General features: G+C 34.8%; 1 protein-coding gene across 11 annotated transcripts in view; it reads left to right on the forward strand.

Moving 5' to 3' along the window:
- The window catches only part of AKAP9 (A-kinase anchoring protein 9), a 105,238-nt gene that overhangs the window by 70,989 nt on the left and 15,862 nt on the right, over positions 1–18,387 (forward strand). For 8 of the 11 annotated variants that reach the window (XM_030264660.4, XM_030264661.4, XM_030264666.4 and 5 more), the window contains 14 exons: positions 109–271; positions 2,980–3,192; positions 4,392–4,430; positions 5,625–5,857; positions 6,486–6,605; positions 9,638–9,814; positions 9,949–10,053; positions 10,469–10,621; positions 10,869–11,048; positions 13,978–15,066; positions 16,067–16,207; positions 16,590–17,075; positions 17,504–17,567; positions 18,267–18,385. In XM_030264660.4, the coding sequence (XP_030120520.4) occupies positions 109–271; positions 2,980–3,192; positions 4,392–4,430; positions 5,625–5,857; positions 6,486–6,605; positions 9,638–9,814; positions 9,949–10,053; positions 10,469–10,621; positions 10,869–11,048; positions 13,978–15,066; positions 16,067–16,207; positions 16,590–17,075; positions 17,504–17,567; positions 18,267–18,385 (3,282 nt within the window). The remainder of the gene's footprint in view (positions 1–108; positions 272–2,979; positions 3,193–4,391; positions 4,431–5,624; positions 5,858–6,485; positions 6,606–9,637; positions 9,815–9,948; positions 10,054–10,468; positions 10,622–10,868; positions 11,049–13,977; positions 15,067–16,066; positions 16,208–16,589; positions 17,076–17,503; positions 17,568–18,266; positions 18,386–18,387) is intronic. The other 3 variants (XM_030264662.4, XM_072925522.1, XM_030264665.4) reach the window with 2 other exon arrangements.

Consider the following 18,387-nt stretch of genomic DNA (forward strand, 5'->3'; position numbering starts at 1 on the left):
CAAATGCTTAGTGAAGTTATGTGAGGCTTCCCATCACACTGTAAAGCAACTGTGAATTAAATGATAGAATAGGTTTATCTAATTTCTGTAATTTTTTTCCTGTGATAGCTTGAACATGCTAAAATTACTCAGACAGAGCTCATGCGAGAGTCCTTCAAGAAGCAGCAAGAGGCCACAGAATTTATCAGGTATCAGGAAGAGCTACAAGAACGTCTCAATGAGGAAACCAAAGCCAGAGAGCAGTTGGCTTTGGAGCTTAGTAAAGCTGAAGGTGAGTAGCTTTTTGGTGAGTTGTTGGACTTTGCACCTACTTACTTATTAATTGGGTAAAGAAATTGCAAATCTGATCAATTTCTTTGTGAATTTTGGAATGTTATCAGCCTTCTGGATAGTTATGGACATGATGACCTCTGGAGGTCCCTACCAACATCAACCACATGTGATTCTGTTTTCCAGTTTTTAATCACTTACTGTCTGAAAATATACATGACAGTATTAATAGGTTGTGTATGTGTTTGGATTTAAGACAAGTTAACAGCGTAAAATCATGAATACTTGTGGCTGGAAGGCACCTCTGGAGATCAACTATTCTCTCCCCTTGCTCAAAGCAAGATCAGGTAGAGCAGCTTGCCTAGGACCCCATTCAGTCAGGTTTTGAATGTCCACAGCCTCTCTGAGTGGCTGTTTCAGTGGTCAACCAGTGTCAGTGAGGGGAAAGGAGAAAAAAGCCAAACTTATTTTCATATGTTGAAGTGCAGTTTCCCAGATTTCAGTTTGTGTCTGCTGCCTCTTGACCTTGACACAGAATCTTTATTCTGAATGTAATTATATGGTGATGATATGTCTCAATTTGCAGTGTTTGAAGTGATCTTTTAAAAAGTGTATTTGCAACTGCATTAAGGAAGCAATTAAAAATTATAGTGTCTTAAAACAGGGGAAATCTGATAATCTATTCTGAGTTCAGGAAAATACGTTCAAATCTGACAGACACTTTATTTGTTCTCTTGTTTTGATAGCTCAATGTTTTGTAGCCACCCAACATTTCTGACATTATATCTGATTAGCATCTGGAAAATATGCAAAAAACACCTGCTCTATAGATAGAATCTCTGTAGTAGTATGCAGAAAGATATTTTTGATTGTTTTGAAGCTCAGCAGACTTCTCTGTTTCGAAGTGGGAGCATAGAGTGAAGTTTGATAGCCAAATGTTACTCCTGGAGAATGCTACCCTGCCAGGCTTCCTCTTCTTTTTACAAAGATAGATAATCCATCATGATTTCACATGCTATTAATAGCTGGGACACACATAAGCTGAAAAGCAGTGCAGGTTTCTAAGCCATGTGGCTAAAATTTGGTGTGAGGGACAGTTGGTGGCCTGTCAGTTGATACAGCATAAATGTTGTATGTCAGCAACAGCAGTACTGGCTGTAGCTTTAGCAAAACCAGAAAGGATGAAAATTTATTTCAGAGGGAATAAATTAAAATCTGAAATAGGTGTTACTACTTCCTTTGTTCAAGATTCAATTAAGAGTGAAGAAAGATTGTTTGGAACACATCTTAACACGCAAAAATATGAAGAACTCTTCCACAAGATATAAATGACCTAAGAATTTATATTGTGACACAGGTGGAGTTATAAAATGTTTAATATTGAAGAATTTCAGAATATAGGCAGCTATATGTTGCTGCTTTCTTTGGAGGAGTTCTGTCTTGATAGAAATTTTATTCACAAATCTTCAGTAATAAAGTAAAAATGCCTAATACATTAGGACAGAATGATTTTGTTGATTTGGTTCATGAACAGTTCTAAAATATAAGAGAGAATTAGATGTTAGTGTTAGTCTTTGATAAATGTATTGCACAGTTGTATGTTGGGTGCATTTGAAATTAATGCACTTTTAAATGACTGGCACCTTTTTTTTTGTTGGTGGTGATATGACAAAACAAAGATGTCATAGAACTCTTTTTTATTTGATTTCTGCCCATTGAACTGAGTTGTGAGCATACTCTGACAAACTACATTCTTTTATCGAATTCCTTAGGTAGGTATGCAGAACAGTGTCTTAGTTCATTATACATCTGATGGTATTCTGTCTTCTCTTGAATGTGTCATTTGTGATTATTTCTTTCTTATTGCAAAAACTGCTTGCAGCTGAGACATTTTCGAACCTCTTGTGTTTTAGTGGTGTCAGATCCGACTTACCTGATGTGATGGAAAAGCTAATGCAAATTTGTTCACTGAACTCTGACAATTTTCATTATATCTCCAAAACAAAAAAGCCTGGCGGAAGTAAATATCACAACATGTGATTTTAGCAGACTTCATAACTTTTTTTTGGGAGTGTGCATTCCATTTAACCTGGGAATGCCCTCTCAACTTCAAATCTGTTAAGTATTCATTGTGAACAGCATCTGATATGGTGGGAATAACCACTGGAGTTTGTATTGTCTCCAAGTTTTGAAATGTTATAAATTATGTTACTCATTTAGTATTTTCTGTTTCAATAACCAGTCTTATATGTCCAATCCTGTGTGTTCTCTGTGAATTCAAATATGGAAAGAAAAGATGGGTCTACATGGTTAACAAATGTAAATACCTTTCGTTTTACTACATTCTCAAGACAGTAAAATCCATTTTAATACTGACTCAAGATGGGATTTATAGTGATTTATACTGAATTTATTTAAATTCCTTAATTCTCCTATGTTTATTACATACATATTTTTCTTTGGCTTTGGAGTTCCTGTTTGCTCCAGAGGTTTTGTGCTGAGTGAAAATTAAGAGCTATATTTGGTGTTCTGGTATCTTTCATGTAATTTATTCATGATGATAGGATAGCAAGGACAGGAGTAGAAATTGTCATGTGTTGAGCATCGAACATACATGTGTTTGCATATCAGAATACAATAGTGACTTCAACAAGAAAATAATTGGTTTTGATTGTCTATTAAATCTGCCTCCAAACTGATGTTTTACAGGCCTCATTGATGGTTATGCAGATGAGAAAGCGTTTCTGGAAAAACAACTCCAGGAAAAAATAGATGTAATTGACCATCTAGAACAAGAGCTGCTGTGTACAGGTAACAAATTGCAGGAGTTAGAGGCTGAACAGCAGCAGGTCCAGGAAGAAAAGGAATTACTCTCCAGACAGAAGGACGCCATGAGAGCAGAGGCGGGGCCAGTAGAGCAGCGTATGTATTCATCACAATCTTTCTATGAAATTTGCTTGTACTTCCACAAAAAAAATAGTAGTCTTGGCAAAGGCTTCTCCATGTTGCCTTTGTGATCATTGATAGAAATGTGATAGGGCCAATTGTACTATTTTCACACCTGTTGCCTAATGTTAGCATGATAACTTTTCTTGATTTTTAAATAAGAAATGACTGAATTTTTAGAAGTGTTGAGAAATTGCATTGTTCTTTAAGCCAGAAAAGGCTTTATCTCCAAAAATCTACTTTTATTTAGATTACCACTGGAGATGGCATAGCAACCATGGATAGAAATACTGTCTAAATACTTTCCAGACTTAAAGACTGACTAGGAAGCATACCTACCAGAATATGATTGCACTACATGTGACAGTTGTATTTATTTTAGTCACAGAAGATAAATTTTTCTAATAAATTCCTCTTTCAGGGAAGAATAGCACAACAGTTTCATGATAAGGAAAGCCTTTTATCTACCAGTAATGAAAACTTTCAGCCCTGATGGTGAAAATTTCAGATATATACCCTGTCAATGTAATCTAACTAACTGCTTACTCAAAAAAAGCATTTACCCTCATAAAGTAAAAGTGTCTTTTAATTCTTCCTTAAACTAATAACTGAAATTAATATCTCATGTTTGAGAAGGGAAGATAATTACAACACTAGTGTTTTAAGAAGTAACTGATCTTTCAAGGATTGCAGTGCTTACATTGTAAATAGCAGGATTAAGTAATAATTTTATCTAATTTCTAGAAGTCTGTTCCAATAGATAATATTGCCATTTTTATAGATTGCACATCTTGTGTATTTGCAATTTCCTGCAATTTTCTGTAACAATGAAATTTTAAGAACAGCCTGCTGCTTCCTACTCTGTAATAAAGAAGATCCTTGTCTATGATTCCACTTTAGTTATTTTTTGTAAGGTTTAGGCTTCTAAATATATTAAAGTTATTTTCATGTTTTAAGAGCTGTAAGGATAAACAATTCTATAAATATGTGTAGGTACTTATGCATACCAGAATAACTTGTCACATTCCCTAAGTTATCTCAACAACTTTGTCATTAAATGCCACATCTATCTTTGGCTTCATTTTCTCTTACATTGTTGCACCACAAGAAAACTATAGCTGGCATGTGAATTACTTTGCTTCTTTTTTTTGTTTTCTCTCTCTCTATTCTCCTAGGCCTAGTAGATGCTGCAATCGATGCAGCTTCCCAAGCAGGTGTGTTTGTATGTTGCATGGCCAATCTGTAACTGGGTGGAAGACTTACACGTACTGACATTGTTAATCAGGATTATTGGGCTTTCGGCTTACTGATGTTACTTGTAATTCTTACTGGCCTGCAGCTTTGATGTTGTATTTCATACTCAGTTCTACATTTTGCTAACAACATTTCTTATAATTTCTAAACATAATAAGCAAATTCATCAATAACCATCATCTTATGCACCTATGAATTACAGTTACTTAGATGGTATTTGAGAGATATTTTTGTAGTCTTTTATTTCTTTTTATTTCCAAATACAGCTGAGTCATTTACTGTGATAATTAAATATCTTATTATATTGGTATATAATGGTTACCTAGAAATGAGAATTGGTTAAATACGATGTAAGATGATGGTGCCTGAAGGATCTTTCTTCTCTAGTGAAAGTAAATTTTATTGTTTATGTCTAAATATCCTGTTTTTAAGATTCTCCAAAAAGTAAGTGCACTTTGCCATTTGGGTTTTACCTCAAGGGGTTTGTATGGTTATTTAGTAGGCATTTCAGTGGGCTGTGGCTTAAGAGTCTTAAGTGGTTTGGGGCTTTCCTATATATGTGCTTGCTGGCTTTTTCATGACGACTCAAAATTGGGCATTCATGCAGTCACTGATTTTGCAAGCTCCAGTTGCAGGTCAGTAATTTTCCTCTCTGTCTGCCCAGCAACCTCGCTAAGTCTTTCAGTATTTCCCTCAAATTATTTATATGTATTACATTAAATAATGAAACCTGGGAGTGGATTGATTTTACTGACAATGGGGATGAGAAGAGGGTTGGGTTTTCTGTGCATCACTGTTAACTCCTGTGCTGACTCCAGCTGTGGTTGGACCCCATACATTTTCTTATCTTTCTAATTGTACAAAGGCCTTTTAATTGATGTGAAACTTAAACAGGGGAGTGCTCTGATACAACTTCAGTAACAGTCCTTTGAAGACTACCTAAAGGATAATAATTTTAATATGAATTTGCTTCTGTCAGTATCATGATTATCTCTCAGAAGAAAATATATTTTCAAAAAAGGAAAAATAATAAAAACCCAAGCCAGTTCACATCCTTCTGCAGATTACAGCATGGATACCTTGGGGAGTGGTTTTTCTTCATAACATTGGTTGCTATTCATATCTAAAAGTAGTGATGGTTTTATTATACTCAGAATTACTGGAGGAAACAGAAAAGCTAATGAAGGAAAAAATTGAAGTACAACGACAAGCTGAAAAAGAGTATGACGACATTCAGAAGCAAGTTAAAGTCTTGGAAATAGATTTGGAAGAGCAAGTCAGTCGTTTCATAGAGCTAGAACAAGAGAAAAATGCAGAACTAATGGACTTAAGGCAGCAAAACCAAGCCTTGGAGAAGCAACTGGAGAAAACAAGAAAATTTCTAGATGTAAGTATGGTAAAAGGCAGCTATCATGAAGATGGGGGTGGGTAGCACTGCTGCTGAAGATTAGTTCAGGGAGAAATGCTTCTTTTTCTCAGATTTTGAGCAAACATATATAGATGATAGCAAACATCAGCTGTGTTGTAGGTTCCAGCCCAATAATTTAATAACATTTTAAAAGTTGAAAATTAATTGGAAGTGCTTACTTCGGACAGCTCTGTATTTCAAGCAATTTATAGTTCTTCTTTTCTGATGGCTTTTCATAATATTAACCCAGAGTTAGTTTCTATTTTCAATTTTTATTTATTCTACATTTATTAAAGACAAACAGTAGAGAAAATTGTAAAATATTTGCTTACTGTCATTTGTGTGGTGTACCTGGAACAGAAGAAACAAACCTGCCATTTTTGTGAGATATTACTTGACGTGTCTGTGCTATGCTAATTTTTTTATTAAAAATATGAAATTTATTGCCCAAATAATAAAGATGTTAATGGTATCTGCGATAGGTTCTGCTGTCTTATACTGATATTACTGCTACCAGTCTCACATTGATGCAAGTTGGAAGTGATGACACTTAATTTGGAAAGTTTTTAAATCAAATGATGTATCCACATAATATCTTGACTTTCAGGAGCAAGCAATTGACCGAGAGCATGAGAGAGATGTATTCCAGCAAGAGATACAGAAGTTGGAACAACAGCTTAAGATTCCACAAAGGAGTCAGCCTGTCAATGAACATCAAACCAGAGAGGTAACACATTTTGCTACTTGTAGTCAATTAATATAAATGACAAGTTGACAGCTTTTAAGATATTATAATGAAGCTGTTTTATGGTGTACCTAATCTGCAACCATTCACAAGCCAGGAAAGTAAATACCCTGAGATTGAAGGTGTTGCAGGAAACTGGTGGAACTGTGTTTTGGGGGTTTTTTTAGGCTGTTTGGTGTTAATAGCAGACGTACAGAAATGTCTTGATTTTTCAATAATGCTCTCTCCTGTAACTTAGAAAATCCACTGTTCTCCAAAGTTTGTGAAAACATTCAAGATTATTATAGCAATTTCACACGTTCTTATGTTTTTTTTTGACATCCTGTTCTTATAGCACAGGTACACCACTGAGGGAATTGAGTTACTGAATTTAACACCTGAGATGTTGTAGCACTCTGTGTGTACTCCTGAACCTCCCCAAAGAAAGTCTGTTGGCACTGAAATAAATATAGTGACTATAGAACAGCAGCTCAAGGGAATCACAGAAAACTCTTTTAAGACTCAGCTTAATCAAGTGGCAGCAGTTGAAATGCTATCTATTATAATGCTTTTGCAGACTTGTTTGATGAACTTAGTCAATTAAATTACATTTTATGTTTTGTGGGTTTTCTTGTGTCCTGCTTTTTGATCAAGGTTGATACTTTTGCATGATTTTCTTGCTTGATTTTCAGCATTAAAATGCCCTCTTTTACGTTAGACTGTCATTTTCAAATCAAAGGTCTTACTGGCATAGTTCATTTGTTGTCATTCAATTCTCAAATATTAGCAATATTTAGTACTCTGTATTATATGAAATATTGGAAGGTGTCCCTGCCTGTGACAGGTGTGCTGGAACTAGGTGACCTTAAAGGTCCCTTCCAACCAAAACCGTTTTATGATTCTAGGCTATAGTTTAGGACCACTGACAGTAACAGGACATAAAGTGCTATATGCGAGATGAGCGTGTCAAAGTACTTATCTATTTGGAATTTGTAAAACTGTGTTTTATTGCTTTTCTAAATATATTTTAGTACAAAGGTTTCTATGAAATATGACAGTGTTCAGTCAGTACTATGGAATATGGTTGTCATCAGCCTCTGTGAACAATGAATCATCTGGAATTAGCTGGGTACATGTTAAACAAAACATACAGAGCAATCCTACATCTATTTCCTTCTGTTGCCAAGAGTATGCCCATTCCTCTCCTGCTGACATTTTACTCAGATCGAGGTGGCTGTAGCACAATTAATTTTCCTGAATCCATGATGTTCATTTACAGTTAATTTTGTTGCATGTCTGTTTATTATTTTTGGCATGGATAGCATATCCACGGAATTTCTGGTTAAAATTCTCACATTAAAAAATTCTCCCAAGAAGAGTTCAAATTTGATAGCATAATAAAAATTGATTTTTATATATAGATTTTTTCAGAATCTAGATATAAAAATCATCCTGATTTATATGTGCATATACACATATGTGTACAATCTTAAGGTGACAGATATGCTACAATGGAAATTGAAAGCATGCTGTAAACACATGCTTTAACTATGATTAAAATTTTGAAATTTGTACTTGATGTTTTTAAATTAGAATTTTTTTAGTAGGTAGAAAGACAGTAAGATAATGTCTGCAAGCACGACAGTTGTAGGAGCTGGTTTAGATATAGGTGACGTTAAAAGTGATACACTAGAAATTATAGATGGGATTTTCAATAATGTATTAGATTTACATTTATCTTATCAAATGCAGTACATATTCTTGCTATATAGTATATTTTTGATGTCACAGTGTTCCTTGAAATATTTTGTAAATATACATATTTTCATTATTTATCATGCTTTTGGGAGAGCTGTTCTATTTTTTGTCGTTGCGTATTTCTTCTGCTTTGAGGGAGTGCCATGACCATTTTCAGTTGATAACTAAATTTGTTTCTTACTGTTGTTTCAGCTTTATCAACTTATACCAGGGAGGGTTGTCATAGAGTCTGCTCCAGACTTGATTTTTATTTTTCCATTTCTCTCTCAGGACTTTTCTGAGGTCACTTCAGACTGTGATGTTACTCATGGATGGATAACGTCAATAATACCATCCTGTCAGCTTTATGTTCTGGTCCTCTTGTCTTCTATCTCTTGAAATGCTTTGAGTCTTCTCCTTTTGGCTACATCGTAACTTCCTAATTGTAAATACTGAAATCAGTTTCTTGAGTGGGACAAATATTACCTTCCCTCTCTCTTGCTCAGTTGCTCAGGTCTTATCTCTGTATTATGGATTTGTTACCATCTTTCTTATCTGTAATTTCGATTAATAATTTCTGAAATACAACTAGAAATTGATAGCTATTACTATCTCTGCTACTTTAGTTAATCTTTTAATATGTTGCTTCTGAGATACATATATCTGACCTACTGAGATTCAGAATGTTTGATTTGGGTGTTTAATCCCCCATAGAAAGTGAATTTATTACATCTGTTTGGTCCCATTTAAGGAACACAGCAAGAAAACAAAGCTTCGTGTCTTTTGTGATTTAAATATAGCTGTTCTCTTCAATGATAAAGATTCAGTGACTTTTAGGCTGTTCCTGTATGTCACTAATCAGCTCCTTCTTCTGAATAATTTTGTCACAGATTTTTAGAACTATGATTTTCCTCTGAGGCAAATAGCTTCTTGACCTTGTCAAGACATTCCATCCATAGGTGATAAAGGCATCATCATTTTAGTGGGCTGCTTAGGGATGTTGTGCTGGTTGCTTTTAACTGACTACAGAGTCTGAAGGCTTCAGAAGGACAAGATCAGATCTAGAGAGTAGGTGATGTGGCACAGAACATACCACTTCTTAAATAATGCTGTTTGTATTTGTTGGATGTAGTACCACAGTATTCTGACTGTATGTTCTGTTTCACCTGAAGAGTAGGAGTTTTGTTATGGGAGAAAAAGAGGAACATTTTCTTCCTGTCAGAAATGCACGGTGTTGTTATTGCTAGCCAACCCTTCCAGTGCAGTACAATATAGTAATCTTGCCATCTTGTCATCAGGTTGAACAGTTAACAAATCATCTCAAAGAAAAAACAGACAAATGCAGTGAGCTTTTGCTCTCTAAGGAGCAGCTTCAGAGAGATGTACAAGAACGAAATGAAGAAATTGAGAAGCTAGAATACAGGATAAGAGAATTGGAACAAGCCTTAATCATCAGTGCAGACCACTTGCAAAAGGTATTGCTTGGTTGAAATTTATCAAAGATTTGCTGCTTTGTTATTTTCCTGAGACCAAAATAGTGTCTTTTTAAAATTTGATAACTATTAGTATTATTTCTATTAACTATTAGTATTATTTCTATTATTTATAGGTGGAGGAAAGGAAACAGTTTGGCACCATCATAGTAAAGGGAGAGTTACCTCTTGAAGTACAACTGCAAGCTGAACGAGAAGCTGTGGACAGAAAGGAAAAGGAGGTAAAATGCCTGTGAAAATTTCCATCTTTCCGCTTAGATTTTAGTTTGTCAATTTTTGCTTTTGGTTGAGCTTAGTGAACTATACAGATTCATTTTTTACAGTTAGAGAGACAGAAGTCCAAATCCCTTTTAAGTTCTCTCACGATCCATGATATTTGTTGTTCTGTGTTAATATTTATGACTTGCAAGAGTGTTTCTGAAATAAAAATTCAGTCCAGTTAAGGAAAACTGATTTTTTTAGTGGTGTTTTAAAATTCCATTTAGTTTAAGGACTCAGAATGTCACCAAGTACTCATTCTTTTTTTTTTGTGCATAGCCAACCAGTTTGCTGTAGACATTGTACTTGAAATCTATAGCATTTAATTTTTAGTATGGCTTTCTACTCCTTTTCCTGCTCCTTTTGTTGGAAACATAGGTCACAAACCTTGAGGAACAATTGGAGCAGTTTCGAGAGGAGCTAGAAAATAAAAATGAAGAAGTTCAGCAATTGCACATGCAGCTAGAAATTCAGCAAAAGGAGTCCACTACTCACTTACAGGAACTTGAACAAGAGAACAAATTATTTAAGGTAACTGTGCAACAGAGAAACCTAAAGATTTAGTCTCCTTCCTCCACAGAAATAAGTTCTTTGAAAATGCCGAGACATCAAATTCTTTCTCAAGCATTCCACTATTCAACTTGCCAAAATATTAAAAAGCTTATATGATTACTTGTCGTTCCATGAAATTTGTATATTTTAATTCCTACACTTGAAAAATACTCATACAAGAATATGCAGAAAATGCTGTGTATGACTGTAACATGTTTTTGGGCAGGATGAAATGGAAATACTGGGACTAGCTATCCAGAAATCTGAAGATGCTGCCATAAAGGACCATCACTTAGTGGCTGGGAGGCTCGCTCACATCATGCAAGAAAAAGATCAGGAAATATATCATCTTCATGAACAAATAGCAAAACTGCAACTACAGCTTGAAGTCACAGCTGACAACAAGGTACATACTTCTGAAATCCTTTTCAGAGTCCTACTTTGTGCTGCTAGTTTGAAGGTAAAAAAAGCTCTCTGTCCCCCACCAGTTGCATTATCTTCTATTGCTGCCTTAATTTAAAAATGAAAATGCCTCAGTTTCAAGCAATGCTTTAAACCTAATCTCTTTTTCCTTTTTAGTCTCATTTATGACAGCTGCTTTTTGCAGCTTTTCTTTTTAATTATTCTCTTTTATTTCTACTTGAGTTTTTGTCTTAAATTCTTCTTCATTCTTTATTCTTCTGATACTTCTGCATATTTTATAGTATTTAGGTATCTCAACATTGATTTTAGCATCATCCCTCACATGACTTTCATTCAGTGTTGCACTCCAGTGACATCTGCTGGATCATTTTAGATTTTAATGCTTTTTTAGCAGTTGAATGTCTCAGCTTCATGAACTTGTGTGAATGCTTTGTTCTCATACCAGTGTTGATAACATCTTTTATCCAATTTCAAGCATGGAGGTGCAAACAAAATGCTGTGTTTTATTAGAAGTAGAGAGAAAGAAAGAAGCAGATTTGTCTTTATTTACTGAGCTTTGCCACCTGTAGCTTTCTGTTATTTTTCAGTTATCAGCTTAATCTTCTTTTGGCTTACGTTCATTTTATACAGATAAAACACACTGATTTTTTCAGTGGCTGAATTTTGCATTCTGACTATTTTAAATGTTATTTATTTGTCATAAGCTTTCATTCAAAAGCAAGTTAAGAACGGGATTTCTGATATCCCTTGGTAGCTGACTGAACATTTAGGCTAACATTCTCCTACGACATATTGAATCCACTAAAATAGGATTCTGACTAAGCTGGATAATTTCACTGTGTCTTTAGTTCAAAATTCAGTTATAGTAAAACTCAGTGACTAATAATGAAACTTTGAATTGCATTTAGGAAACTGGATTTAGGAAATATTACTTCAAGTATCCAGAACAGTTCTGCTCTATACAATGACCCAAGCAATAGAGTTACAGGTCTTGCCTTGAGAAAAATACGTAGGATTCAGTTATAATTATTTTTGATTAATTGGTTCTTCTCCTGTTACATTAAGCTTAATTTTCTTAATTTCATCATCTGACTTGGTTTTCTTTTCCAGGACATTAAATAATTACTCTGCTTGGTTATGAGAGCATTATTAAATATTAATAGATTATTCTTAGGTTAATCCCTTTTCCAAGTCTCTTAGACATCTTCATTCCACTAAGTGTTTTTCTTTTAATTACTGTTTCTGCATTCTGTGGGCTTTTGTTCTATGATGTAATCAAGAACAGAAAATGTTACGCTGAGTTGATAGCAATCACCAGGATCACTGTGCCTGTGGCAGTGGGGCTGAAACTATATGTTCTTTATGGTCCCTTCCAACCCAAGCCATTTTATGATTTTATGACTCATTCAGATTTTATTTCCTTTAGTCTGTGGCTTTTTAAAATTAGTTCTTGGTTGGCAAACCAGCCTTTCTAATTTATATGATTGCATTTATTTTTGTACATATAGTACTTATTACAAAGTCATCTTATTATTCTACTTAACTAAGCATAGTGAAGTATTAAGTCATGAAGGAAGAAACATGGCTAACTGAGTAATGAATTTTGTCATCTTTCATCTTTTCTGCATGTTTTTTTCGTATTTGAAAAGACTTAATAAAGAGTTCTTATCTATTTCAGATACCATAGCTGATTTTATTTTATTATATGTTTTCCAGATTATTTTCGATGTATCTTCTTCTGCCTTCTGCATTTCCACTGTAGAAGCACTGTTCACTTCAGATCTCCAAACATTCACTAGAAAAAAAATCGATTTTGTTTCTTAGCCTTATTGCTTACAATCTTGTCTGCCTTTATTTTGTCTTTATAAAGATAATTCTTTTGTCATTCTTTTACACTCAAATGAAATTTGTTTCCACTGCAATTTAACAAGATATAAGCAATTCAAATTTAAACAATTTTACAACACTGCAATTTAAAATTTTTAACAAATTTTTATTCCTTTTGCTGAAACTTTTTTATTTATTGAATTTAGAGTTCATCAACACCGGTCATTCCATTTTTTGTTTCTACTCATTTATTAGAAGCCAATATAAGATGTCTTCTCTTTTCTGCATCATATGGTCATCACCTTCATATTTGATCAATTACATAATTTTATAAATTTCTTGGAATTTTGATCCCCTTACACAGCATTTAATTTCAAGTGTCTTTAGAAGTAATCTAGGAAAGTATTGTTCTTACTCTCTTCGAGTTTTCATGAGTCTCTGATTCTTGTTTGGAAAGTCATATGAATTATCAAATAAATGCTTCTGTAACTTTGTCTCTTTTTACTTTGATTTAAACTATGGCACAAAGAATGGCTCTGGATCTGTGTGTACTATTTACCCTGCGTGTGTGTGTGCCCATCTGCATATATGTGTGCATGCACACACATACACACAAACACATATTTAGGATTGTGGCAGACAATGTCACACTCAACTGATAGGTGTTTTCTTTTCAGATTAAAAAGCGCGTTATATTGGTATTTTTCAACACAATTAGTAAAAGGTCTATTTGTATTTAAAATACATTTTCATCTAAATTGGGTGTGTCTTATATAAGCAAGTATCATGAGCACTTAAAATTCAGTGTTCCCTAGCTCTGTGAATGTTACAAATGCTTTCACTTCATCTGATGCTTTAATACTTATTTTTCAGTTCTTTAAGGTCATGGGCTACTTTCCCAGTGCTGGGTGAAGATGTCTCAATTCTCATTAAAGCTTTAGAAGAGACATCACGTTAAGAAATTCATTGAAAATTTTCTTTTATGAGATCTTTCAAAGTTTGATTAAACTGTTTCTGTGAAGCCCAGGACAAACATGATCTGAGTGTTTTTGTGTTTCTGACTGTGTTTGGCTTTTTTTCCCCAGGTTATTGAAGAGCAAAATGAGCATATACAGGAGCTTGAAGCCCAGGTAGAATGTCTGAAAAGTGATCAAGAACGTGTGAAGAAAAAAAAAGATGAAGAAGTAGAGCAGTTGAATGATGTAATTGATAAGCTTCAGCAGGAGCTGGCAATTATTGGACAGACGATCCCAACAGATGTTACTGCTTTTCAAGAAGATGCTGACAATCCAAAACACATACTTGAAGCAGTTCTGGCAGAAAAGGAAGCTTTGGAAAAGCAAGTAGAAAACATAAATACAGAGGCATCTCAAACAAAGAATGAGCTTGAGGAAACAAAGTTAAAAATGAACCAGTTAAAGCAAGAAATAACTATGTTAAAAAAAGAGCATGCAAGGATAACAGAGAAATGTAAGTGTGCACTGGTCCAAGGTGGTAAGTCGAAACCAGAAGACAGGAGCAATGGAAAAACTGAACAAATGGAAGGAGACTTATGTCAGGATATACACTTGTCAGATTGGTCCCAGCTTAGGACTTCAGATGAGAATGCAAGAGTCACCATTAGCAAGATTGAGAATCAACTGCAGCAACTTCAGGCATGCATTAGGCAAAAAGATTCAGAACTGTGCCAGTGCTACAATGAAATAAAAGGCATGAAGGAGCAAAGCAAGGCTGAAAAAGAAACACTTAAAAAGAGGATATTAGAACTGGAAAAAACACTAATGGAGAAAGTTGCTGCTGCTCTTGTGAGTCAGGTTCAGCTAAATGCAGTTCAAGAGCAGAGAAGATTCATGCAGGAAATTCAGGAAGCTTCAAAGTGTGTGGATGAAGCATGCAAGAATGCCCAAAAAGAGGATTTGAGTGATAGAACTGAAAATGAGACAGAATCAAAATTATCACACTTAACACAGAGGCTTAGTGAGATGGAAGACCAACTGGCAATGGTAAATCATAGCTTGGAGCTAGAAAAAGAAAATGTAAAAGTTGCACAAAAGGAAGCTGCAGTTAAAGAAGAGAGGTTCTTAGAGCTTCAGCAATTCTTAGAAGAGATTAAAGAAAAACATAAAGGAGAGATTCAGAGATATATTAAGCAAGAAGAATTGCAGACATATCAGGTAAATAGACTCCATTTCCTTTTGTATTGTTTACACTAAAACCTGTTATTTTATGTATATATAATGAATGAAATGGTTCTTAATGAGAATAACTATAGGCATATTCTGCTCTGTGTGGCACTTTCATTTCTATATTATTCCTACAGTTACAAAGAAGAGAAAGATGGTATTTTAGGAGAACGCCACTATCAGTTTCCATTAGGTATTAAGAACACCTTACCTTTTCATGATTATAAGGTGGTTTTGAATTTTGGACATGAAATTTCTTATTCTTAATTTGATGTGACGTAGAATGGAATGTAGTACACTTTTACATGGTGTGGAGGTAGAGACATAAAAATTAAAATGATAAAAACTGTCTAAAACAGAATTCAGAACGATAAGAGAGTTGACACCAATCTTCTATACAGGTGTTTTTGGGATGGAGGTTGTTTATTTATGTATGTTTTGATGTTGATTTGTTTTCTTGTTTTCCCATCTCAATTCCAAAGATACTTCCCTTCAGTAGCTTTTCCAGTATTCATTCGTCCAGATTTCCATGCACCAGTGGTTTATTGCCTCTCAATTTAGAACCATCAATCAAAATTGACTATGTTTGATAGTCCAAAAATGGGCTTGATGTCTCTGAATGTAAGAATTTCTGAAGTCATGGAACCCAGAACTGGACAAGAAAAGGTTCTAAGATCTTCCATCCAAATACAAATTTAATGAACATCATGTCTTATAAGTTAAATAATATTATCAAACCTCATTTCCTACTTTCCATTGACCTTCCTCCCTGTGCTGCGTGGTGTATCTAATTTATGCTTGTAGTTCAGTGAACTGTAAGATAGTCTTTCCTCCCATGGCCTTAGTCTTATTTTTTTGAAGCTGTGTTAACCCAGATAACATACATTTGTTTTCCCCATTGGTCTTTTCACTTTGTAAGTTGGTGTGAAAGTGATCAGTGCTGTTAAAACTTGATTCTTTACCATTTTCCATGTTTTGTGTTGCCATATAGGTAGAAGCACAGCTCACGGAAAGCCAAAACGAAAAAGTGCTTATTACTGAACTTGAACAAGTGAAAGAAGAGGCAGCTGCTGCTAAGGAAGAACTGAACAGTTACAGAGAAAAGGCAGAAAAACTTCAGCAAGAACTAATAGTAAGAACCAGAGTGCTTCATATTGTATTTAAATCAAATAGGTGTACAGGACTTACTGTTCAAATATGCATGCTATAGTTTGGGATTTTTTTATCTTTTACTGAGGATGCCACCAAGGAAAACAGCCACTCAGTGCCTACTGTGAGTGGAACAGAGCTGAGGCTGTAGATCATATATTCACTTATTGCCAAAATACTTAGCTTTACTGCAGTGCAACAGTGGATCTAGAGCTGTATTTCTTAGGCGATAATATGTGCTACCATGTGTCATAACTGCCTTAAAATAGAACTAAACTGAGCTGTAATGGATTAGAAGGTTCCTTGGATTTTAGCTGTTTAAAGTATTTGGAAGGATTGCAGTTTGAGATTCTCCATATTTACAGGTAAAAGAGGCAAGTCTGATACATCTTCAGGAAGACCTGTGCAAAGTCAAAGACAACCTGATTCAAGCAGAGGAGAAGCTTGCAAGTTACCTGAGAAAGAACAAAGAAATGGTGAAAACTGAAAGCAAGAAGGATGCAGAAATATCGTGTGATTTGTCAGCCACTGAGTCTACTCTAACTGGAAACAGCTCCTCATCACAAACAGACAAGACTGTGGAAATCTCACCAGTCCTTGTTAAAAATGCAGAAATCCAAATTGACTTGCAAAATGGATGCTCTTCAGAAGAGATTGCAGAGATTGTAAGAGAATTTACTGAAAAAATTGACCAAATGCAGGAACTCCATGCTGCTGAAATCATGGACATGGAGACAAGGCATATCTCTGAATCTGAAGCATTAAAGAGAGAGAAGTTTGTTGCAGTACAAGTATTGACTGAAGAATGTAATACTTTAAAGGAAGTCATAGAAACTCTACAAGCCAAAGAAGTATGTTTTTTATTTTATAATTACTGAAATACTTTGGTTCAAGCTTTTGCTCTTGCTACAGAAATTCCCATTTAAAATCTGTAAAATGTGGACCAACACATGCTCAGTAAAAAACTTAAAAGTGTTCTAATGTTTCCATGGCCCTGGGAGAGTTTGTGAACCCCTTTCTCAGCATTTGCATGTGTGCTCTGCTGTCAGGTGTTTCCTTATGCTTCTGCCTTGAACCTGGCCTGCTCTGTGAAATGTCGGTCACCCTGTGGAATGCCATCTCTCTCGTATTCATTTATTTATTATACTCTGTTTATTACTTTGATTGCAGGGGAATTAGAACAAAGGGGTTCACATCAGTTCATGCTCCTTAAAAGTTTCTTCCTTACTGAGAGTGGATGAGGGGTTAACGACTTGATTGTTTTCTTTTCTAAATACAGAGAATCCCAGTTCCTGGATTAGCACATTCTCCACCACATCAAGCTAGAGATGGAGGTTCTAGTGGTAAGAAATTTGTTTTTACAGATTTCAGACAGCATTATAAATTAAATCTGATTTTTTGATATTAAGTTTAATGTTAAAAAGTTTGTGTTCTAAGAAATCAAAACAGCTACTGCCCAGATTGAAGCAGAAGTATGTTGCAAATGGTTCTGGGCATGACATGTCTGTTAATTTGATAAAAATAAAAATATCTGGAGCAGAGATGGGTTTTAGTTGAGGCATCAGATGCTAATTATTTTCCTTTCCATTGGAGTTTCTGTATCCTTCTTAGATATTACATTATCTCTTCATCATCTCCTGACAGCATTTAAAGCTACAGCTCCCTAGCAGTGGAAGATAGTGACAGGGATTGACTTCTCCAAGTGTAATAAAATTACATAGGCTCCTTTACATAGGCAATTCTAAACTTATTAAGAGTGGGTCATTTGGCACAAGTGTTTATGCAAGTAGTTGTTTGTCTTGTAAAACTAAATAAGAATTTTTAAGTTTGGTTGTGGTTTTATTTCTTAGTTTAGTGTTACTGTTACTTCTTTGAAACTGAAAAAGAAAAACTATAAAACAGGTAGTCTCCGGACTTAGAATGAACCCTTAGTGACATGCAACTACCTGTTAAAACAACAGATAAAAAATGCTTTTTTGATGCCTGTTCTTCAAAGCTTCACAGTAATCCAACTTTCATGTTTCTCTCTCCTTTTATTTTAGACTCCAGTTCAGACTGGAGTCAAGGAATGTATCTTGCTCAGACCCAAGGATCTGACACAATATCTGAAGGAATAGATGAAGGTGAAACTTCAACAGATTTACTTCCAAAAAAAATTAAGGT

The sequence above is a fragment of the Taeniopygia guttata genome, chromosome 2 (genome assembly GCF_048771995.1).
Source record: "Taeniopygia guttata chromosome 2, bTaeGut7.mat, whole genome shotgun sequence".
NCBI classification, from domain to species: Eukaryota; Metazoa; Chordata; class Aves; order Passeriformes; family Estrildidae; genus Taeniopygia; species Taeniopygia guttata.